Source organism: Strongylocentrotus purpuratus, unplaced genomic scaffold (assembly GCF_000002235.5).
Source record: "Strongylocentrotus purpuratus isolate Spur 01 unplaced genomic scaffold, Spur_5.0 spur5_scaffold_5, whole genome shotgun sequence".
In the NCBI taxonomy this organism is placed as follows: Eukaryota; Metazoa; Echinodermata; class Echinoidea; order Camarodonta; family Strongylocentrotidae; genus Strongylocentrotus; species Strongylocentrotus purpuratus.
Genome location: NW_022145611.1, coordinates 42,560,154 through 42,585,451, shown reverse-complemented (window position 1 = coordinate 42,585,451; position 25,298 = coordinate 42,560,154). Strand labels below are relative to the sequence as shown.

The 25,298-nt window shown below is 37.6% G+C and overlaps 1 protein-coding gene across 1 annotated transcript; it reads left to right on the top strand.

The window, feature by feature from the left end:
* Positions 1–8,882: 8,882 nt before the first annotated feature.
* Positions 8,883–22,011, top strand: LOC585244 (hydroxyacid oxidase 1). Its single transcript, XM_011670282.2, has 8 exons — positions 8,883–9,358; positions 13,191–13,342; positions 15,015–15,270; positions 17,212–17,375; positions 18,854–18,945; positions 19,999–20,160; positions 20,574–20,643; positions 21,116–22,011. Exons 1-8 carry the CDS (start codon positions 8,976–8,978, stop codon positions 21,181–21,183), a joined length of 1,347 nt encoding a protein of 448 aa, XP_011668584.2. The 5' UTR covers positions 8,883–8,975; the 3' UTR covers positions 21,184–22,011.
* Positions 22,012–25,298: the final 3,287 nt, after the last annotated feature.

Below are 25,298 nucleotides of genomic sequence, written 5' to 3'. Positions count from 1 at the left end.
CCTGATACATGTATATATCACCTCTGATTCATGCTAAGCCCTCACATGCAGAACACAAATGCCCAGAGAGAAAAATGGCTCTCTTTATAACCCATCCTTATAGTGGGCCTGAACTGTGAGAGGGGAGAGCAGTTGCTCTTGGTTGCCAAACGGGCCGGTCATGTATCATGTATCTCCTGTTTGTTCATTCGTTTCGTCCAACGATAATCAAGTTGCACGGGGAATACAAAAGGTCTTTCACATTCAAGGCTATTGAAAGTGTAAGATAGTAAACATTTTTCTTCTTATGTTGTTCATTAATTGTCACATTTAGCTTTCCATACACTTCCCTGTTTTCATTCCCTAAATTATTCTTTTTTATTCAAACATTGTTCCTTTTGTCCTTTTCTTCATTGTACTTAAGGACCTATATTTCTGCTTACACACTCAATTGTCAGTGATTTCTATTCTTTCGTCCATACTTCTTAATTATTTCTATTGGTTCTCTTTCTCTCTCAGGCTTTTTCATTATTTTGGACTTGTCCATTTTCTATCATCTGATTAGTAAAGTATTATTATTATTATTTATTTGACCAATCAGAAACATACAATGAGTATAACAATCAGATATACATAGAAATATCATAATACATGCAACAGTTTTAGGAAAGTGGAGAGGAGAGAGAAAGAAAGATACAATCTGCTGGTCAGGGGTGACAAAAGCAATTGAAATTGCTATTACTCGACAGCATGTCACCCCCAGTAAAGTTGTATAAAATGTTCTGTGTATGAATGTTCTGTAGAGAGTAATCTGTAGTACAAAAAAAAAAAAAACCAGAGTACTACAGGACTTCAACCACTATAGACATTTTTCAAATATAATTCTAGCTCTCATTTAGCTCCTCACTTGGAGTTAACTTTGATAATTAGTTTATTGTAGAATAGACTGATTTAAGTTTCTGATTGACTGTTTGTGTGGTGATTCTCAGCTTTAATTTAAAAGATTTACCAAAGCATCCCACTGTAATTCAAGGAAACAAGAGATACCTTATAATAGGGGTCTTAAAAATGTCTGAGAAACCCTCGTTTCATACGAGAGGGTTTGTCAGGATGGTGCCGAATAGGAAAGGACAGGATTTGGTAACCTGGCATATCATGATAATAATAATAACAACGAAAACCCTGACAACAAATGCAGGGACACCAATGAATAACAAAATTAAAACAAAGAGAGACCAGTTAATTATAAAATAATAGTCAATAATAGTCAAATTCAACATAAACAAACCTTTCTGGTATGCATACCCGAGAACAATCACCTATTAGTCAACGAAGACACTCAAGCTTGGACATTGAGCTCCATTCAGTTATTTGTTTCTTTATTCATCTATCCAGGGCCCTCTTTTATGACGAGTAAATACCTGGCTATCATTGTTTGCATATTGAAAAGTAGTAGTTAACCCCGCCCCCCCCCCCTCACTCAGTGTTATTTAGGGTACGCATATGCTCGTTCCCTCTTTTTGAAAGCACCCCCTATCTGAGGACTGCCAACATTTCCGAACCCCCCTTTCGCGGGCTTTTCGCGGGCTTTTCCTGCCTTGGAGACCCCCCTAAATCAGGAAAAATGCTCAATGTACCCCCCTAAATTCGGAATAATTTCTCAGGAGTCCAAAGAGATGAGAGAAAAAAAAGAAAAAACACCCCCTTTTTAAAGAAATCTCCGGGTGAAAAGTCAAATACACCCCTTTTTTTACAATTCTCGGGCCGGACTTTGTCGCACGAAAAGTACCCCTTTACCGGACATTTTGGCAACACGCATGCGGTCATTTCGAAACCTGAGTGGGGGGGGGGGGGGGGGCCGGGTAGTTAACACCCTGGGAAATGCTTGGGTGAATCTGTAGAGGGTGAACATCGACCATCTCACACCGTTCCCCCCCCCCTCACCCACCCCCACACCCGCTTTCATAATTCAGTGCGTTCACAGTCATGGAATTCCCGATCGGTTCTGTAACCCGGCCATACCAAGAATATTATTAGTCCAGTCGATCTAGCGATATTTAGGGGGTAACCAACCACTAATTGCAAAATAATTTATGCCACTGCAATGCATTTCAGTAAGCTCACCTAAGCAGAATATTTAAAGCCTCAATAAATCCACTGGAAATAAGCTCGCGAGCTTTCCTGTTCAAGCTGACTTATTTTTGATTTGTTATTATTGTATATTATTGTATGTTGGAAGCTTGTCGAATAAAAATCAATCAATCAATCAATCAATCAAGTATGGGCAATTTACAGGCGCGGATCTACGGGGGGGGGGGGTTTAGGGGGTTCAAACCCCCCCCTTGGGCGGCCCCAAAAAAACAAAAAACAAAAAAAAGAAAGAAAGAAAAAAAGAAAGAAAAAAGAACGCACGCTGGAGAGAAACCCTTTCAAGTGCATATATTGTGAGAAGATATTCAACTCATCTGGTAACTTAACCAAACACATGATAAAAAGGCTGGATATAACTGTGTATTAAGCTGTTACTTGATTTAAAAAGACGTTATCATGCACTGCTTTTTATGGTCTCCATTGTGTTAATAGATGCCAGGAAAACATCACTTACGGGGTTCAAATAAACACCCCAAAAAAAAATCGGCTCGCCGCTACGCGGCTCGTGGACGATGCTCTGCATCGTCATTATTTTGGTCAAACCCCCCCCCCCCTTAGCAAAAAGCTAGATCCGCCCCTGATTTATGAAATTTGCATAATATGAAATTTAGCTGTTATCATATAAAACAATAAAGCGCTACAACATTGCATTCAGGTACCTGACATTTATCCGAAAAATAATATGCACTTGATAATCCCAGTATGTTTCTTGCAATTTCGGGATTCCTAATAGTTGTAGGACAAATCGGACATGCCCGCAATGACGTCAAATGCGTCATCAAGCCACGTGACCGCATTACATTTTTTTCGAGGGGCGTAGCCCAGCAAGCGTGAGATTTGTGAAAAATGGAAAGTTTTTATCACTTTTTGGTCAGTTTAGAGATTTTCTGAAAAATCAGAGGCCGGAATATTAATAAGTAGAGGTGTATTCATGTTTTGAAAGGCTATGTTAGAGTGGCCATTTAAAACGTACAAGAAAAGGTAGGAGATCCTTAGGAATAGGCGCAGACTGAAAGGTCAAAATTATTTAACCCTAAAAAGGACGGGCTATTTGAGGTCTTGTACGGCCGGGGGGGGGGGGAATAATGGCCCCCCCTTAAGATCTCGGCCGCGAAGCGGCGGATTGCCGCGAAAATTTGCATGCATGTCAAGTGAAGTATATAAAATAATATGATAATTTCAATTTTTTGAAAATTCACTCATTTGCATATTTATGGTAATTTATGCAAATAAAGTCATAAAAAACATATTTTTACCCATAAATCATATATTATTCATATTTAAGCATTCTTTTTCACTACATATATTCATTAGACCATTCTGAATAATAATACTAAAACAAAAATTGGAAGAGCCAGCTTATTCCTTATGTTTTCCCTTGTTTTGATAATTTCTTATGTATTTCATTGTTTTTTTAACTTATGTATTTCATTGTTTTTGATGTTTTATTTCATTTCTTACTACAATTCAGCTATTTTGACTCCAAAACAACCACCTAAACTTTAAACAAGACCCAATAACCCGTGTTTGATCTGTTTTTAGGAAAAATGACTTTTCCATATGTTATGTACACAAATCACGAAAATGAGCGATTTCTGGCTGACATGCAAAGACAAAAGGTCACGTGACCTTGTAACCGTAGGTCTGATTTTCAAAAAAAATATTTTAAAAGTTGCGCAAGACTCGAAAAAAAAGTCAGCGAGCGGCGGGGCGCCATCCATATGCGTTCCCGAGCAATCGGAAAAATCGTGGAGGGGGGCCATAATGGCCCCCGGCCTTATTAGGGTTAATAGTCTGAGGACCTCACGTGTAGTAACCAGGAACTACTTAATCATGCAAAAGCTTGTTCCACGGTTCAAAATGTGTGGAGTTCAGACGGTCGCATATTTGCCCTGTTCGATCGAAGATCAAAATGTGGGCATTAAAGTTATTCATAACAAAGATCAATTTAAATGACGAGAAAAGCAGAGATACGAAGGATAATGATAACTTTTACCTGGATAGATGACACACAGTTATTTGTTTTATCCTCCCAACTGGACTTTGATTTTATGATTAGTGAATATTTTCGGATATTTCTCTTGTCTATTTTAATGCATTGTTATTAATAACTGTTGTATCTTTTTAATTTTTTTTTAAAGTATGTAATTTTTTCTTCATTTTTGTATAATTGGATGTATGTCAGAGGAACAGGATCAAATGTATACGCTTAACTGTAACTTTCTGCAGTCAGTATTCATGTATATACAATATGATCTATACCCTGATGCATTGGAAAATATGAATATTATTGAATATAGTTATGAATCCTTTAGTTGATATTGGTCAAGATTTGAATTTCTAAAATTTACTGAATACAAATTCTTGCTCTAATACACCAAATGAGTTTAAAGTAAAGTTTCATAAACATCATGGTCTGAGTATATTACATGTCAATGCTCGTACCTTTTAGAGAAAAAAAAAATCTGAATTTGTATCAATTCAAATTTCATTTTCAATTATTGCAGTGTTTGAAACGTGGATTACTTATACCACTTTTACCTTTTGAGCTAGAAGGTCATACATTTTTGAATTCCAACAAATATTTTGGTCGAGGAGGTGTAGCTTTTTGTATCAAATCAGTTGAAATGCCGATATAAGAAATTATATAAATTGTAATGATTCAACGCTTCAGTCACACATACGGCATAGAAGGTTCTGCTCTAAAGTGGCTCAAGTCGTACCTCGAGAACCGGAAGCAAATTGTAATCGTAAACGGAGCCAAATCAGATGAATTCCCTCTAACTTGGGGGTACCGCAGGGCTCAGTAATGGGACTTTTGGAATTTGTTCTATATACTGGTCCTGTGAAGGTATAAGCCACATGTTATATGCTGATGACACCCAGTTGTACATCGTTATGCAACGCAACGACCTGGCTGATGGCATCTCGTCTTTGGAAGACTGCGTGACAGATGTGAAGTCTTGGGCTAGTAACAATAACATGATGCTCAATGCAAACAAGACTGAGCTCATCCACATTACATCACAATTTAGGAAACGGAACGAGTCTGTTAGCCTTCACATAGACGGAGCTGTTATTACTGCGACCAATTCTGCAAGAGATCTGGGTGTTATCGTTGATAACTCGTTAGACTTAAGAGAGCACATCCGAAAGGTGTGTCGGGCAGCTAGCTTCGGTGTTTATAGGATTGGGAAAATCCGGAAATACCTTGATCGCAGCTCTACTGAACGACTAGTTAATGCATTGGTAACTTCCCATTTAGACTACTGTAATTCATTATTAATCAACTTACCTGCTTCTAATCTGGTCCCACTTCAGCACATACAGAACACCGCTGCACGTTTATCACTCGCACCAGAAAGCACGACCACATCACTCCAGTCATCCGCACCCTACATTGGCTCTTAATTCCCCAACGTATCCAATTCAAGATTCTTCTCCTCACGTTCCACATCATCCATCATCACGCACCATCATCACGCACCACCTGATTGAACTGATCTCACCCAACCAGACTACCGGCATGAACCTTAGATCATCATCCAGACCCCAGCTCGCACTTGGTCCTCGCACCCACAACCGCTATGGTGACAGGGCCTTCTCAGTCTGTGCCCCCACTCTTTGGAACACTCTCCCCGCCCATATCCAGGACTCACCCACCATTGACATTTTCAAAAAGAATCTAAAAACTCATCTATTCCAAAAGCAACCCAAATAACTCTAAAATAAGTTCGAATAAATATTACCATGCCTTCATTATGTCTTTTCAAATTATTGCTATTACTGATATAATGTGTTAATTTCCAAGGAATTTACATGTTTTGTTAATTTCGTTAGTAATGTTATTAATGTTTAATCTTCTTGGTAATTTATGTAATGTCAGTTTGTTAAGTTATGTTAGAAATATTTGATTTTCTTGTTAATTTACGTAATGATAATTGGTTAAGTTATGTAGGTAATATTTTGTTTTCTTGGTAATTTGAGTAATGTTAATTCCATTAGTAATATTGATTTTTGTTTGAAGTAATTTTGATTTGTGTACATGTACAGCGCTTTGAAACTTTTGTCACAAGCGCTATATAAATTTGTCATATTATTATTTTATTATTAATGAGAATGAGATGAATGATTTTATATATATTATCATGTTAATTGATATCATAAATAATTGTAACACAAAACTACAGTTGATGTTATATATATACAGAAAGCCAAGTGGTAATATTAATGATTTCTTGAAAGTATGATTATGTTTTGTAAGCTCTAAAGTGAACATTCTAACTTATACATTACTGGGGATTTTAATATTGATATCCTTAAACATTTAAGTAGTTCTGATGCTGCCAATCCTACTCGAAATACTGTCAGTACTGCTTCCTTAATTGATGATATATTTACCAATTTGATAAATTCTACAGTTGATAGTGACATTTTGTGTGTGGACATTTCTGGCCACCTGCCTAGGTTTCATCTTTCTCAAATTGAATGTAATGTAAATAAAGTATTAAATACTCAAATATTATCCCTCAAAATGACAAATGATAGCATTAATGCATTGATTTCAGAACTGCATGATACATATTGGTCCTCAATATATCGTTGCTCTGATGTGAATGAATCGTATATGACTTATTTTTTATAAATGTTCCTTAATGCATTCGATAAACACTTACGATATATATTAAACGTAAATTAAAGAAACCACATATCCATACACCATGGATTACGCCAGAACTTTTATATTATTAGAAGAAAAAAACAAGCTTCACAAAAGGTGTTTGAATGATCTTGAAAATAAATACAAGACCTTTAGGAACAAAATGAACCAAATTTTACGGCATGCTAAAAAATTGTATTATTCTAACAAATTGAAGAATACATGTATGCATACTAATGTTTAGGGCACTTGGTCTGCTTTTAATAATTTACTGAGAAAATCAACAAGTTCTCTCTTCCTAAGTATTTTATACATGATGATAAATGTGTCAATGATCCACAACAAATTGCAAAAGAATTTAACAATCATTTCATTAAATTATTAATGTACCACAGCAATTACTTCATTGCTCAAAGAATATAGTTATGTATCCTCTGATTTTAAAGATTATCTGACAAATCCTAGTGCTGTTTCCTTATATCTAACATCTATAAATGAAAGTGAATTATTGAAAATTGCAAAAAAAACTGAAAAATACCAGCTCATGTGGGTTTGATTCTATTGGCTCTCTCATTTTAAACCAGTAACACATATTTTCAATCGATCCTTGGCTCCTGCGATTGTTCCAGATAAAGTTAAGATTGCCAGAATTATTCCTGTTTATAAAAAAAGATGATCGTCATACTTAAAAAAATTACAGCCCTATTTCAATTTTACCTTCTCTGTCAAAAGTACTTGAAAAGTGTATGCACAAACTTCTTTATTCTTACTTGAGTAGCAATAATTATGTTATCAACAAGCAATGTGAATTCTGCTCAAATCATGTAACTTTTCACGCTTTGATATAGATTTACAGTACCACATTACCAAAATATATTCCCCTTTTTCTCTTTTTCTCATTTTCGACTGGTAAATTTGGTCTCTTTGATAATAAATGAATTGTTGGTTAACTTCTCACATGTATTATATTTGAATGAATTTGTATGATTGCATGTATTTTTGTTAAATGTATAATATTTTAATGGCCTATTGTTTTTATATGATGGAAATAAATGAACAAATGAAAATTTTATAAACAGAATTGGCATATTATACAAACTATACATTAAGAGTTAAAATTAAACTCATTCTATACTTGTATTTGTTACAATTACTATTAAGTCTCTTCTCTCTATACATATTCATTTCACATCATTTGCTTATTCATTTACTTGACCCAATTAATTCCTTCCTCCATTCATCTACTCTTTATACATAAGGGCTCGAATTCACAAAGGAGGTTTGTCGACAAACCTTGGTTTTCGTACGTCATAATTTTTTATGACGCGTTTTACGCGGTTTTACAAACCTGGTTTGTAAAGAACAAAAGGAGGTTTGGCGAAACAAACTTGGAGATTTGAGCTTAAACCTTGGTCTGAGCTCAAACCTTGCTTTGTGAATTCGGGCCACCAAGTCTTCCATTTCACCTGGTATGTTCCTTTGTTCTCTTCTCATTGCTTTACAACATAAAATTATTTCTTGATAACAAGAATTGATTTATTGATATCAATTAATATAAAACGGCTTGCCATAAGATCGCGCCAGCTCGCCACAACTCGAGGTTCCAACTCGGCTAAGTGGGAGCCCTGCTTTACTCTTAAATTCTATTTTGCTGTTGGTTTATGATGTATTTCATTTGAATATACTTTGCCAGAATATGTTCAATATGATGCTGGATGGCAGCCTACAAAAGACAGACTTGCACTGGACATGATATGAGTCAGTTGATTACTGAGAATACCCCAAATTTGAGCGACAGAATAATAATAATAATAAAAATGAATAATAAAGTTTAAACGAGGCTACAATAATTCACTTATAATGTTCCCACTTTAATGTAAGCGTTTACCTGCCCTCCCTGCAAAATTCCAACAGTTCTATTTGAAAGTCACCAAAGATTATATTACGGACTTTCCCCTGCATTTATATATCCAATATGTCATTGCAAAAATAATTTCATTACAAAAATAAACTCGTGTGATTCGCGGCTTGCACTTGAACCGCACACTTGAGCCGCACATGCACACTAGCAGTCAAAACAACTAGGCTGTGGTGTAGCTGAGCCTGAACAACACAGTCCAACGGCCAACCATTCAGTTCGCGCACACATGGTAGACCTTCGGTAAACTCATCTGTAGCAAGTTCAATGGGAGACTATTTGTTCGTATTGACGAACGTGTTTGATCAAAAGGTTAATGTCAATCCATTTTCACATCTGCATGACTGTGTAGAGAGAGCTATAACTATAAGCAGACTTCTGCGTAGATTACAAATAAGTGCAGTAATTACCATGGATTCAAATACGATTCGAGATCCGGACAATGTGGTATGTAGATTGCCGCCATGCCAGAAGAAAACAGAAGAGGGAAGTGAGTCGACTCGTCATCCACAATGCAAGCCAAATGTGGTATGTTTAAGGGACTTTGAGGAATATGCCAAGACGAACATGCCCAGAGATGTCTTTGATTACTATGCAGGAGGGTCAGACACTGAACAGAGTGTGAGAGACAATCAAGAGGCTTTCAAACGGTAAATGGACACTCATGGTCATTATTAATGTAGATCTGTTTTAATCGTTCAGACTGGAAAGTATTAAGACCCAGTAAGTGCGATATATATTCATAAATTCACCTGCTTAACCTCAAGAACATGATTAAATCAGCTAGCCACTTCCTTCATTGAAACTATAATTTTCTTCAAATTGAATTGTATAAAATTTTGTTGAACTATCTTCCTTGAATTGCATGGAGCTTGGTGAACAATTGCACCCACCCTTCTGGGCAGCGTTTCACGGCTTTACTCTTCTATTCATTTTCTTTTCTGTACACTAGTTTAAGAACGCAGATCTGATCACCCCAAATGGCACCCCTCTTACAGAACTAGATGCTACAGAGCAGGCGCGTACGCAGGGGGGGGGGGGGGGGGGGGTTGGATCCCCCTTTTGATATTTTTCTATGTGTGTATTTTTGAGGACCCCCCCCCTTTTTTTTTAAATTAAAAAAAAGAAAAAAGAAAAAAAAAAAAAGTATATATATATTATGCCAATGGCTGACCTAAAAAAGGTGACCTTACCCCCCCCCCCACGAAGAAAATTTCAAATTTTCAAATTTCGAGAACAAAAAAAAAAAAAAAGTCCTCTTACCACCACCCCCCCCCCCCCCCCCCTGCTTATTCAGCGGCTGGCTGAGTCGTTGCGAAATTTCCGGCCCGATTTCAAAATGTTAACCCCCCCCCCCCCCCCTTGAAAAAATCCTGCGTACGCTACTGGCACAGAGCATTATGTGTAGAGGCTCGACACATTTTCGTACGTATTGATTTTGAAAATTAGTCATACGCCGTGAGCTAAATGTATATATTCGGTATCTGTGATTTCAACCTAGCTTGAAACATCTGTTATTAACACAATACCTAGATCTATATACCTACGCTATTACACCAGCTATTATATACAGGCAAATCTGCACTGTTGCATATAGCTGTTACTTCATGAATCCAGATTATCATAATCATTATTATTATTGCTCTATCAATTTGATACCCCAAATTTGTCATGGAAAGGTCTACGAATAAAAATATTCATTTCCATCATACAATTATCAATAAGATTGTAAATAAAGTATCAAGGATATACGCTAGAGAGCAAATGGTAAAGAACGTTAAACATAGGCTGCGTTCATGCTTGATTTTGACGGCCAGAATCAGGCATCTGTTACGCGTTTAGTTTAAAACACGCTTGCGTTCATGCTCACTTTTGTAGAATCACCGAAAAACGGCGATCACGATCGCCGATCGTAAACTCACAAAAAGATGCGTTTACAATTTGTAAACGCGTTTAAATGGGGTCAACGCACTGACCTCTAGTGGGTCTACGTAGCATGCACAGTGAAGGTTTGCGAATTCAGCTGGAAGACCAATTAAGGCCACACACTGAGAATTGCCTGGGGGAGCCAGAGAAGTAAGCATGAACAGTGCATCGTGGAACTGCGATCACGATGAGCGTTTACGATGAGCGTTTCAGATCGCTCATTCTGCCTTCAAAATTTAAGCATGAACGCAGCCATAGACACGCATACTGCCTAGGCTTGCACACCGTTTAGGTTCGCCGACAACTCATAAATTGGGCGCGTTCATGCTTGATTTTGACGGCCAGAATCAGGCATCTGTTACGCGTTTAGTTTAAAACACGATTGCGTTCATGCTCACTTTTGTAGAATCACCGAAAAACGGCGATCACGATCGCCGATCGTAAATGCGTTTACAATTTGTAAACGCGTTTAAATGGGGTCAACGCACTGACCTCTAGTGGGTCTACGTAGCATGCGCACCCAGGTTTGCGAATCCAGCTGAAGGCCACCCAAGGAGAATTGCCTGAAGAAGTGAGCATTAACAGTGCACCGTGGAACTGCGATTACGATGAGCGTTTACGATGAGCGTTACAAATCGCTCATTCTGCCTTCAAAATCAAGCATGAACGCGCCCTAAAAAATGCGTGTGTTAAATGAATCTAAAACGTGTTTCAATAAGATGTCGACTAATTTGTACTTATGACAGTTTCGTGAAACAGTATGCAAGCCCAGACAGTAGGTGTGTTAATATTAGCCTAATACTAAAATTGTCTCTACCCAAGCGCGTAGCTAGGATTTTATTTTAGGGGGGGGGGGGGGTATTGAGCACACAAAGCGTGCGAAGCGCGCTCCCTAGGGGGTTGGTTCAGGGTTTCATTAAATTATTAGAGAAAAAAGACGATTCTTTGTAACGTTCTCGATTCATAATCCTTGTCTGAATTCAGTTTTTCTTTCCTCCCTGGCGAAGCGCGGAAGCTTTGATGTTTTTTTTATTTGTTTGTTTGTTGTTTTTTTTTTTTTTGGGGGGGGGGGGGGGTCGACCGCCCCACCGTCCCACCCCCTGAATACGCACCTATCCTACCTTGCCCTGTCAATCGTAGAATGGTCGTTTATCTTATTGCAGACGAGGAATATACGGGGAATATAAGTATGTCGGGTCGTATGACTGTAGTTTTATTGCAGCGTGATACTCCCATGTTTTTTCTTCATCTACCTAAAGGATAGTGCTGTTTACCCGAATAGGCTTTTGTATGTGTATCGTCACTGCATGTTTAAACGTGCGTTTAGATCAATATTTGCCCATGATGTCCTAACACAACAATTTTTGGACTTTTCTGGGCCTCGTCTTATACAGAATTGATATTAATCGGAGCTATGTACATAAGAGAAAAGAGACTGCAAAATGACGACTGATTGGAGCTAGTGGCGTAGTGTGGGCTCAGTCAGGGAGGGGGGGGGCACCCGTCTTTTGACTACTAGATTATTGCTTTTCAACCATTTTTTTAAGTCACGTTTCCCTTTTAAGAAGAAAAAATATTCGGGTCGTCTCAATCCCAATTGATCACAGAAATTCACTTTGCATCACTCTGGCACTTGTCACTATACACAGTCATGTGGACATATTTGGTTGTACATTTTGCGAGCGAGCCCCGAAATGACCATTTTAATATGGTTTTGAAAATATATATATATATATATATATATATTGTAATCAACGCCGAGGAATGTACATGAATGGTGCTATACAATTACCCCCTGGATAATTACCAGATAATTACCTTCGCTGTCAAATAGAAGGATATTGGGGCACTCACATAATAATATGGAGGCATTCAGGCAATCGACTGCCTAAAATCATCCTGTTTCTAAATGTTGCGTGTGAGAGAATTCGAGCGAGGATGGACTTTTTATTATCTTCAAATGGACTGATGTGAAGATATCAACATTCTATCGTTACTACCACCACAACCACATCATCACTTCTACTCCTCATCCTGTCCCTCCTTCTCATCGATTTTGTCACAAATATTCTCTTCATCGTAATGAACGTCATACCCTTAGTTACTGTGATAATGTTACAGCGATCTACATCGTGATCATCATCAATATCATCATCATTGTTTCCATCATCATCGACATGACCATCGTCACGACCATTATCATCGTAATACACCTCCCTTCATTGTTACTATCATTACCACCAAAAGAACTGTTAGGTGTTATTTAAGAAAAGAAAACAAAAGAAGAAAACAAAAAGAGAGGGAAACAAAACTATCAGTATAATTGTTATGTCAATTATGATTCAATTGCTTTGTTATGACAATAATAATGTTTTTGTGATTATTTTAATTTGATTTGTAGTATAGTATCTTTGAATGTAACCATGTATATATAATCAATTATCCTCGCGGCAAAGAGAAGAAAACAAATCATGACCATCGTTTCATCGTGACCATCGTCGCCGTCATTATCGTCATTATTTTCATCCCTTATTTTTGATTGCACCATGGTCACAGAATCCGTTTACAGTCCTGCATTCTACGAGATGTATCATCACGTGATATCTCCACCACCATCCTTGGACAGAAGGTACCTTTCCCGATTGGCATCGCTCCTACAGCCATGCAGATGATGGCACATCCAGAGGGAGAGATGGCTATGGCAAAGGGTAAGAATAGTGACGTAGCTACAATGGGCACGGTTAAACTTGCACCACCCCCCCCCCCTGTCCATTAAGTGTGGGGGAGGGGGGACGTAAAGAGAGTTAGTGTGAAACGGAAAATGGGTAAAGGATGACAAAAGAATGCGCCTCCCCCAATCAGTAGCCTAAGACTGCTGCCACCCCCCCCCCCCCATCGTTCCCAGTGCCCCTCAATGAATGGACTAGCTCGAGCTACGACACTGGGTGAGAGCTGGTAAGCTGTAACAGTCTATGTTGAAACCTTTAAACCTATATCCGTTGCTTACGATGCGTCATTTGAATGATGTATAATAGGGCTTCGTCAGCGATAGGTACGGTCTTTGGTGGTTATGTGAAAGTTACATCTAACAAAATGTCGGACAAAATGTCAATGAAAAACAAGAATAAACGGTGCATTTTTGTATTACTGGTGCTTGGATCGATTAGCGAAAAGACGCCTCATGTGCCACTGGCATTAGTGAGTTAAGTAAGTCCACTGATTTTAGTTGCGTCGATTTTCGTTCTCCTTGATCTAAAGTTACCCTGATTTCTGTAATTAAGAGAATAGCAAAAATCATCATAAACCCAATCGATTTTCATTTAGAGCTCGACTCTTGGAGCTCCTGACCATAGGCTAACTTAATCCAAATTTTTAGGCTCATAAAAAGGTTTATGGGGTTGAAGATTTCCAAGAAGTTGTAGTAACAGAAAAGTAAGCAGAAATAAAACCGTTGTATCATTATGCACGTAAGTGAATTCATACTTTTCAAACATTAAATTGAAATAACTCGTTTAAAGTATTAAAAAAGACATTTCCTTTTCATTTGACCTTTGACCTTGACAAAAAATATGAGATCGTAATATGAAAGTTAACAGCCTTCACGTGAAGCTATATATAAGACGATCAAGCTCCAGTGAATCACTAGATCTTAAATATCAGACCTAGCCATCGTTCAGCTATTTCCGGAAAACATAATACAGGTGCGCCGGAAGCTGTGTGGGATTGGGGGGGGGGGGCAAACGTTCCAGGGGGGCTCACCTTCCAGGGGCAGTGGCGTAATGAGCAAAAACGTCCCCGGAAGCTCAGGGTGTTTAGGCATTAAATTACTGTCAGATAAGCATATTTAGATACCTTATTTGTGACACTGTTAGGTCACTAATTGGCGGAGAGTCCAGGGGGCGGAGCTCCCGGAAGCACAGGGGTTTTGGGTATTAATTACGGTTAGATGAGAATCTAGGGGCCCTATTTAAGGCAATTGATGTGGTCCGGAAGCTAAGTGGTTTTAGGTATTTAATTACGGTCAGATGAGCATCCAGGGGCCCGCCTTAGGGCCCTTCGTGGGGGTCCAGGGGGCAGAACCCCCAGAAGCTCAGGGGTTCTAGGTATTTAATTTCGGTCAGATGAGCATCCAGGGGACCGTCTAAGGGCCCTTGGTGGGGTGGTCCGGGCGGAGCCCCCATAAGCTCTGGGGTTTTAGGAATTTAATTACGGTCAGATGAGCATACTTTGATACCTCATTTGTGACATTGGCAGGTCACTTATTTATTATGTTATTTTGTGGTTGGGGGGGGGGGGGTGCAAGTGCCCCCTGCCACCCCCCCCCCCACTTCCGGCGCCTATGTATATATAATTCCTGTTGTTATTAAAACCTGCATATAGCCGCCACTGCCATGGGAACCGGCATGGTCCTGAGTGCTTGGACAACCAGCACAATAGAGGAAGTGGCAGAAGCATCAGGCAATGGTCTGCGCTGGTTTCACGTTCATATCTTCAGGGACCGGTCAATCACCCGGAAAATCATTGAACGAGCGGAGAGGGCGGGCTACAGAGCCATATTCATTTCTGGTGATACGCCTGTATTGGGAAGAAGACTCAGGGCGTTGAGGAACGAATTTGCTCTGCCGTCAAAATTCAGGTACGAACGAATACGCCAGGATTTTTGTTTACTTGTACAACATGAGAGCCAGTTAACACGTCATTAAACTCAAGATGCATGCTAGTCCATCTAGGATGTTATATTTGAGTGTTCTTGTTCCTCACCATAGACCCGGATTAAGCTCTTATCTTCCGTGATCTCAGTTCAGTTCAGTTCAGTTCAGTATTTATTTAATTCCATAGTAAAAAAAAAAAAAAACGGTGACATCAAAATATTACTTTTACATAAATATGATTAACATAGTACAATATTGACAGTAAAAACAAACAAATAGGAATTAGGTTGCTGTATAAAAACCCTAGAGGGTTTGTCTGGACAGCCACCAGAAAAAAAACCAGTATAGGAATCATACAAATGATAAATGGTATTTGAATAAACAATAACAAAAAATAACAAAACAAAACAAATCAAAGTAGAACATAAGCAAAAATAAAAACATACATGTAGACCGCACAACCCTAAACAAATTTGCATTGTGGAGTAATTGAGTGTTTTTATGATGTAAGATTATTAGAAATAAGATATAATTTAAGCTTTCTTTTAAATGAGTTCAGGCTATTAATAGAAGTAATGTCTGACGGTAAGGAATTCCATACAGAAGGAGCTTTGTGTCTAAAAGAGTGTAATTCATATTGTTTTGTAATAGCAGATAAATAATAATTCATTTTGTTTCGAGTATTATAATTATGAACTGAACAGTTTAAAGTTAACATAATGCATAAATTATTGTGTAATAAACCAAGCTTGTGTTTAAAAAGTAGTATTGCATTAAAATAATTATTTAATTTATAAATGTTCAGTATGCTTAACTTTATGAATAAGGGTTTAGTATGTGCCAAGTATGAAGATGATGAGGCAATTCTAACAAATCTCTTTTGTAATATAAAAATGGCTTCCAATTTGGAAGAATATGTATTAGCCCATACAACATTAGAGTATGATAAGTAGGGCAGGACTAAAGTATTATACAATGTGATAAGAATGCATTTTGGTAGGATATGGCATAATTTGCTGATGACACCGATATTCTGTGATAACTTCTTTCTGACATAAGAGATGTGAGTCTTCCATGATAAATCATGATCAATGTAAACACCCAGAAATTTTGTACAATATACACGTTCAATTGATGAATTATTGAGTTTCACAACTAAGTTTTGCAAAGTACTATACTTTTGTTTCTGTTTCACAGTATAAAATAACATATAATTTGATTTATTTATATTTAATGTAAGTTTATTGGCATTAAACCATTTAGAGACCTTTAGTAGTTCGTTATTTAAGTTAGTTGACAATGATAAATGATCATCTGTTGAGTATAAGATATTGGTGTCATCAGCAAACAATATAAATTTTAATATTTTAGAACAATTTGGGAGGTCGTTGATAAACAATAGAAATAACAAAGGACCTAGAATCGATCCTTGAGGAACACCAAATGAAATATTAGAAGAATCTGAAATGACATTGTTGTAAGACACAACTTGAGTTCGATTATGTAAATAACTTTTAAACCATGAATAAGGTAGTCCTCTAATACCGTAATAACTTAATTTATGTAACAATATTGAGTAATCAATTGAATCGAATGCCTTACTCAGGTCGAGAAAAACACCAACTGTCTTTTCCTGACTCTCTTTTCATAACAAATATATTTCTCGTCTTTTGTTAGTTGATTCCGGTTTTTATGATTCTGAAAATTCGACTTTTTTTACACTAGACTTTGATGAATCGGATAAAACATCAATTTCTTATAAATGTCATATCCTGTATTATATAATGTTCGGGTTTGGCTATGTGCTTTTTAAGTAACGCTACAATGACGATCCTTTTTGATAAAGTGATTTCAATCAAAGCAATATCAAATGCCGAAACCCTAGTTTATGATTATATTCTGAATTGAACTTGAATTCATTGCAGGTTACAGAGCTTTCCCCTACAGTTGCAGATTGAGGATGGGACCAACAACGACAATTTTCCGGAGTATGTGAACACTCAGATCGATGATACCGTCAGCTGGGACGACATAGGATGGATCAGAAGCATCTCCTCACTACCAATTGTCATCAAAGGCATTCTTACTGGTATGATTGTGTATTGAAATCTGAGTCGAACCTCTCCGAGGACTAATATACAAGTAGCCAACATTCACAATCATCAACATGAAAACTCCAGGTCTTAATAGAATGAAATAAAAGTTATTATATACCTCACTTAAGAAATCCAGCCATCTGATTGGTCGAATTGCATTCATAAACTTCAACTGTTCCTGTAAAATTCTCGGTAACCATGCATAAAACATTTCAATATTTTTAATAACCATGGTTATTAAAAAAAGTTGGTCAGCCTCCATGGTTACCCCATAGGTTTACATGTTAAAAAATGGTTTGAGCGATGGAGGATGCCGTAAGTGTGCGAAGGATTGGTCGGTAATTTCAATACAATTGAATCTCGATCGATCTTACCGACAATTTTATCTTGCATTGTTGACATGAAGACGAAAATAAACTTCCAAAAACAAAAAAACAACATCTGCCGATAGATCTTGATCTAAGTTCGTGCCAATATGCATTGCAAAAGTAAAAGAAGAGTCCGTATATGGAGCTTTTGCGAAGCATTCATCACACGCGAAGCCGGTTTCAATCCATTTTAATGTATATATTGTACAAAACTGCCATACATGTTAACAACACGCGATGGCCGAGAGGTCTGAGGCGCTGACTTTAGACACATCACCTTGTGTACGCAAGAGTTCGAATCTCATCTTCGACCACAAAAAAAAGTATTTTTTATTTTTTATTTTTTAGTCTATTTTTTTTCGGCATATAAAAGTATTAATGACTGCTTTAATATTCGAGAAATAGTTGTTTTCATACGCTCTCGGGAAGGTTACAATTGGGCTATTCCCCTCGGCAAGCCTCGGGGAATAGCACAATTCTAACCTTCCCTTGAGCGTAATAAAACAACTATTTCTCTCAAAGCAGTCATTAATACTATACTATCAATGCACTATGTTTTTACTTAAATTTATCAGTTACAATGTTTTATATAATCGCTTTAAAATGGCACATCTCCCTAACTGAAAGATACCACGCGTCCTACAACCTGGTTGCGTAAGCGGACGTGTAATATTTAGACAATTTGAAGAAAAATATTTGAGCCTGATCATCTGCTGTGGAAACCTTAAGTGTGTTCTTTTTTTGAATGGTCACTTTCACTTTTATTGGATTGCTTGATTTTTTTTTGTCGACCTTTTTTCTCTAACTGCAGAAGTCGAGTACACCTTATCTCCATATTCGAAAATCAGAGGACATTTTTTATTGGTTGTTTATAACTCAAGCACACCACCACGCCGACCAATTCTTGGTTATTCGTCAAGATTGTTCGGTGTGTTCGATCTCGCGCCGGTTTGGTCTGTGTTACTGAGGTATTATTACGAACCCTTTAGGCGGGGTTGTTTCAAGTTTATCCAATAACTCTCACCCCCCTTTCTTTAAAGGCTCTAGTGATGACAATAAATATTGGTGAGTTACGTTACAACCTCGACCTTTCCCCACTCTAGCGGCTGATGCCCGAGAAGCTGTATCTCGTGGAGTAGCTGGTGTAGTGGTGTCTAATCATGGAGGAAGACAATTAGACGGTGTCCCTGCATCGGTAAAGTCACAACAATTATTTCTTCTGCTTCTTCTTCTTACTTGTCTTCTTTAGCTTTAGACTTTCCATACTTATATATTTCACATCCTTTTTTGTTAAAAAAATAATAAGTTTGTTTTAATACAAAGAGAAAATGTGAAGAATAGATCAGTGAAGGTCTGATAAAAATCGGACAATATATAAGAAAGTTATGGATTTTTTTAATCCAAAAGTTTTCACGAAATACTTCAAATCTATGATTCAAATTGGCAACACGGTCTCTAAATATGATGTCACTGCCTCAGCAGCCTCACAATTTCAACTTTGGTGAATGCAAGAAATTTCATTAAAATTCCATTTTGATCAAAAGATATATTTTCTTCATGCCTATCTCGATCATATATCACGGATAACATGTTCTTTCATGCTCCCCATATAAGATAGATCTACTATTCCTTTAACATTAAGCGAAATTGAGATTTTGGGTCATTTTGTCATTCAGATCAGTGGTGAATTGCGAAGAGATGTCATCACCATTTCTGACCGCATTGCCAATATGTCTCAAAGATTCCAAGATTTTCATGATTTTTCAATGATTCATAACTTTCTTATTTGTCGTCCGTTTTTTCTCAAATTTTCACTGATTTTTTTCTCTAATTTTCCTGCTTCTATTAAAACCATTTTTTCTGTCAGGGTGGACTTCACCTTTAACTGTTCAATAATACCTTTAAAGTTACAAACAAGCAGGACAAAGTAGGACGGCGTCAGCGATTTTTGAGGCCTTAGTATAATCTTTGTGAGAAAATCTTTTGGAAAAAGCGAATACAAAAAAACTGTGCAAATGTTGCGTTGAATTATTGGAACAACACTAATTTTAGTCTTCTGTTTTAATTTTATTAAATGATATGACAATAAAATGACATGTTTGATTTTGTTAGTGACGGATCTTCAGTAAATTTTGATCATATTTGATTTCACCATCTTTCCCGACCTGTTGAGTCCCGGTGCCTTCGGATATTGAAAGAAACAATTTTCACTAATGAAACAAATGCCCCAAACTCTGTGACCGTTCAGATCGATGTTCTAGATGAGGTAGCCAGTGCAATCCGAGGTTCTGGTATAGAAGTCTTCTTCGATGGTGGTGTTCGATCGGGAACTGATATCCTTAAAGCACTAGCGCTAGGAGCACGAGCCGTCTTCATAGGTCGACCAGCTCTCTGGGCTCTCAACTATGATGTAAGTGTCATTTCGACGCCAGATTAGGACAGATACCCTCTATGACAATGGTACCCCCGGATAATACCTCCCGAATAAATACTCCCTGGGACAACTACCCCTAGGACAATCACTCATATGCAACTAGCATCTCCAGAAAACTACTCCCTAGAGAAGAAGAAGAAAGGAAAAAAAAAATCGTTCTCTCTCTCTCTCTCTCTTTCTCACTCCCTCTCTTAATTTTCTCGTCTTATTCATAAATGGGATATATATATAAAAATGATGTTACATAAATTCCTGTCCCAACCATACACACTCTTCTAGCCACGTCCTGCATGTAAATCATTATTAATCTTGCATTTGAGTTTGATGATGTTTCTTACTAAAATTATGTTTCGAAAGAAAATTATCTTTGTCATTCCGTTTTATTATAGGGCTCAGCGGGCGTCTGCAAAATGCTGGAAATTCTGATGATTGAATTTAGCGTAGCCATGGCATTGACAGGTAAGAGTACAGAGTGTGTTAATCATGAAATAGTTATACAGTATATTTGATTGTAAAGATTATAAAGTAATCAAGAATATTGAAAGGTCAAAGTGTGTTTAATCGATTTCGACACTGCCTTGCTTTATTGTTACTTGTTTTCATCACCAGTTTTCTGCCATACGCCTACTCCTTATCGCTGTATGACATGAAATCAAAATTGTGAAATAATCTATTCATTTAGTCGGCAAATTCTTAATAAACATATTCACCATTCCGAAATGCTGGTAAAACCAAATACATGTACTATAAAGAATACAGATTTAACACTCAGTTACAAGAGTTGCGTAGGATATAAAGCAGTGCTGATATCGGACCATTAATACACTTGAGGCCCGTGAAATCGTTCCAGATTGTTGAACTTTTGGACTTTACACGACATTGTTTACTCCATACTTTTTCATTTTATGATTTATCTCCTTGTCGAACACAGGTTCGCTGAGTGTTGCTGACATAAAGAAAGATTTGCTGAGAAGACAAATCATTTACGCCAAGTTATGAGGTTTACCAAAACCTGTATATGTAGCATTGTTTATCTTCTTTGTGCTTCACTGAAGCTTGAATTAGAAAAGTTTGACACCAATATACTATCAAGATATAAATCAAGTGTGATTCTAAACTATTATATCCTACACGTAGGTTTATTGTCATAATGTGTGTCTTCCATTCATCACAATAATCATAATTCAATTTGTTAAATTTGATTTATTATAAGCGCAATCTAGATGAGTTTAGGGATGATATTAATATCAACGTTTAAAACCTCTAATTCACACTTGAATTGTGATTATCTTCCTCTGTAGTATTTTGCCATATTTGCTGTATCGCAGTTGTTATTTCCATCATGTGTATTCTTTTGTAGGGGGGGGGGTCTATAATATAATGTAGCTAATTGGCTTGTTCTATGTTTATGTTTTCCTTTTACTTGATAGTATATACATTGAAGTATGAAGTATGTAATAATGGTATTACGGAACTACTGTTATGATTAATATTGGTACTGTTGGTTACAGACGGATATTGACGATAAAAAAATTACCCACCTGGCTGATCTGTGGATCATTTCACTAAGTGAATTAAATGTTGAACATGCTTCATTAACACAGTATCCAATGGAAATATTACGATTTTATTTTATCTGCAACACGATGACAAGAGATTATTCTAACATTAATTATGAATCATATAATGTCGTATATTTACACCAAATCTGAAATTATACTGAGTTTCGCTTGCCTCTCTCTTCATCACATGAGTTTTTCTCATATTTGATACGATTTGAATCGAATTTGAACTTTATTTCAATTTGCTATTATCCCCCATACAGTAAGTTTAAAAGGGTTAAAAGGGGACACCCCATATAGCGTGTGAGTCCCCCAAAACGTTCACTCAGAAAATTGTCATTTATTTTAAAAGTCAGCTATGAACGAAAGATTATCATACATGTTTTGCAAGAGTGTTATATCCAAAATCGTTTGGTATTATGTTTGTGTGGTATGTGTTCACGCTTGGATGAACTGGAGGCATCGTTTGCGAGAGTGCAAAAATCGACTAGCGCAGAAGTATCAAAGTGAGAGAATGAATTACATGTATCAAATGAGATGCCTTGCATTCACTTTTTGCAGAAATGAAGTCACACACACACACACACACACACACACACACATGCGCGCACAAATGTTCTTTGGTATTTGATATGTGAGGCATGATTAATTTTGTTAGGGATTGATGTTATTTGGATCTGCAAAGACCGAATTAATACCCAAATCCCAATTGTTTTATTCAAACATCACTTTGGCGCAAGTCCATTTTCGCACTCTCTTAAACAATGTCTCCGGTTCATCCAAGTGTGAACACTTACCACACACAATGATTTGGGATCAAACACACTTTTATAAGATGTATAATAATTTACTGTCCATAGATGATTTTTAAAATAATTAGCATTTTTCTAGGTGTAAACTTTTTTTTTTCTCACACTGTATAGTAAGTTAAGCCAAAATATTTTGTATTATCCATACATAGCCTACATGTATTTATAAAATGTTTAGTATTGCCCACCAATTTTTGTACCCACCTTTATAAAACGTCATTGTTGAAGGTATAGGAGGGGGCAGGTCCCACCCCACCCCACCCATAGAATTGCAAGAAGAAAAAAGGAAATAAGACCACTTCCCGTTCGCTCACCCTCCCCCACACCACTCACCAACACAATTACTCACCCTATGATACAAATGTTCCCCTTCATAGCTGAACCCACTTTACGCCCCTCATAGTCTATCTTCTCTTTTCGTTGCCCCTCTCGATTGATCTTGCACGCATTCTTTATCACATCCTAAATATTTTCCTCATTCACCATAATGTATACCATTGCTATATAAATGACTATATGATAAAACAATATTTTTATATAAATTGATCTAAAAAAAAAACGGTAGTTTTGTAATACAAGCATATATTTTAAGAAATAGGGGAAAAACAGTGTGTACAATTTGTATATATGACACAACTTATTTGTAATCATTAAACGATGTGATTAACATTTAATTTTACTTTCGTTTGCGTCTTCATTATGTTTATATATTCAGTCGGGTCTTCATTCCAATGAACAATGAAGAAGTGAAATTTGTAGGTGATTAGAAAAATGCTAGAGACTTTGTAAATTGCAATGGAAGACTTTTAATCTTGCCGGCTACTGACGTTTTGGATTAATCTGAGAACTTTCCCGTATAAGCGTTTTAAGCCTACCAGTGTGCTATGAACAGCAGACTGGCTGAATCACTCGAAGGCCTATATAGATAGGCCTGAAATAAAACATTAGAATCTAGTGGACCTTTTTCTTTCTTACTTTGATTGAAATCAAATTTTCATCCATTTTTAGATTGGGGAACTGATTATGTGCATGCAGTTCGTCAATCGCTTGTATTTATCCTGAATAGTGATTGTCAACAGCGCCATCTGTCTTTATTTCGCCGTTTTCGTAAATGTCAGAATTCTTATGTACAAATTAAAGAGCGAAACCACATGTATAATTAAGTATATAGCGGTTCTAAACTGGGTTTGGGGCTCAATACCCCACCCTTCCCTTGTAATTCTTGATTATAAATGAATTTGAGCAAGGCACATGTGACAATTTTTGACTTTTGCACTCAAATAGCTAAATGTTACAATATAATTTTAAAAAGATCCTATTTGTTTAGATTATAATCAATAACATTTGCAGGGACGCCAGTTTTCAGGCCCTGGCCATTTATTTTCAGACCATAGTTTTGGCTTTGTTTTCATGTGTGCAAAATAGCTCATTTTAAGTGATTTCTGACCCTCTGATCAACCATTCATTATAATGATGTAATACAGTTATTTATGTCGATTAATGTACTATTACCAGTCTCTTTTTTATGTAAAAGATTATATCATGTTTTGTGTTGTTTTGAATAAAATGAACTCGAACTTGAATTCTTACTGGCATCCCTGTATTTGAATTGAATTGAATTGAATGTACAAAATGTACAGAATGAATACAAGAACCCTCAATCTCCCCTAAAGCCCCAACAAGCTCCCCAAAGCACCCCACTCCTTATACACAACACACAACACACACACACATACGCACACACGCGCACACACACACACACACACATGCACACAAACACACATACACACGCACGCACGCACGCACTCTCTCTCTCTCTCCCCCCATCTCTCTCTCTCTCTCTCTCTCTCCCTCCCTCCCTCCCTCCCTCTCCCTCCCTCCATCCCTCCCTCCCTCTCTCTCTCCCTCCATCTCTTCTTCCCTCACTCCCTCCCTCTCCCCCTCCCTCCCTCTCTCCCCATCTCTCCCTCCCTCCCTCCCCCTCTCCCTCCCTCCTTCCCTCTCACTCCCTCCCTCCCTCTCTCTCTCCCTCCCTCCCTCCCTCCCCCTCACACCCTCCCCTCTCTCTCTCCCTCCCTCTCTCCCTCCCTCCCTTCCTCTCTCCCTCCCTCCCTCCCTCCTTCTCTCCCTCCCTCCCTTCCTCCCTACCTCCCTCCCTCCCTCCCTCCCCCTCTCTCTCCACGCTTACGATATCCCACTTTCTCTCCCTCTCCGTTTTCATCACTGAATCTTGCCCTTGATTCGTTGGAGCAATATTCCAGGCGCTCATCCATCCGAATCCTTGGAGTTGAAGAGAAGCAGGGAGAAGACACCGAAGTGGTTGTAAAGGAAATCATAACAACAAAGCTGGGAGTTTCCCTCGAGCCATCATGTGACATTGATCGCCTACATCGTACCGGGTCAGCGAGAACAACAACCACCACTGCCAGACCAAGATCTATTATCGTCAAGATGCAATCCTACAAAAAGAGGAGAGAAATTTTGTTGAACAGAAGAAAACTGAAGGGAACAGGAATCCTGATTGTTGAAGACCTCACCGTAAAAAACAGTCTCTTCTAGCAAAGACTCGTGCTCACAAGAAGGTCATCTCAGCTTGGTCATCCGATGGCCTTATTTTCGCTTCACTACCCGCAAGTGGAGGAAAATCTGTACGGAAACTGATAAGGAATGAAGAAGACTTACAGCTCCTGTAAATTGACTCATTTCATCGTACAGGATTATGCTGTAAATGGAACTTGATTTG

Bases quoted from the DNA above. Each gene is read 5' to 3' on its own strand.
- LOC585244 (XM_011670282.2), top strand. From the start codon at position 8,976: ATGGGAGACTATTTGTTCGTATTGACGAACGTGTTTGATCAAAAGGTT. The intron at 17,376-18,853 runs GTATGATTGTGT...TCCCCACTCTAG, and splicing joins CATCAAAGGCATTCTTACTG to CGGCTGATGCCCGAGAAGCT. The intron at 20,161-20,573 runs GTAAGTGTCATT...GTTTTATTATAG, and splicing joins TCTGGGCTCTCAACTATGAT to GGCTCAGCGGGCGTCTGCAA.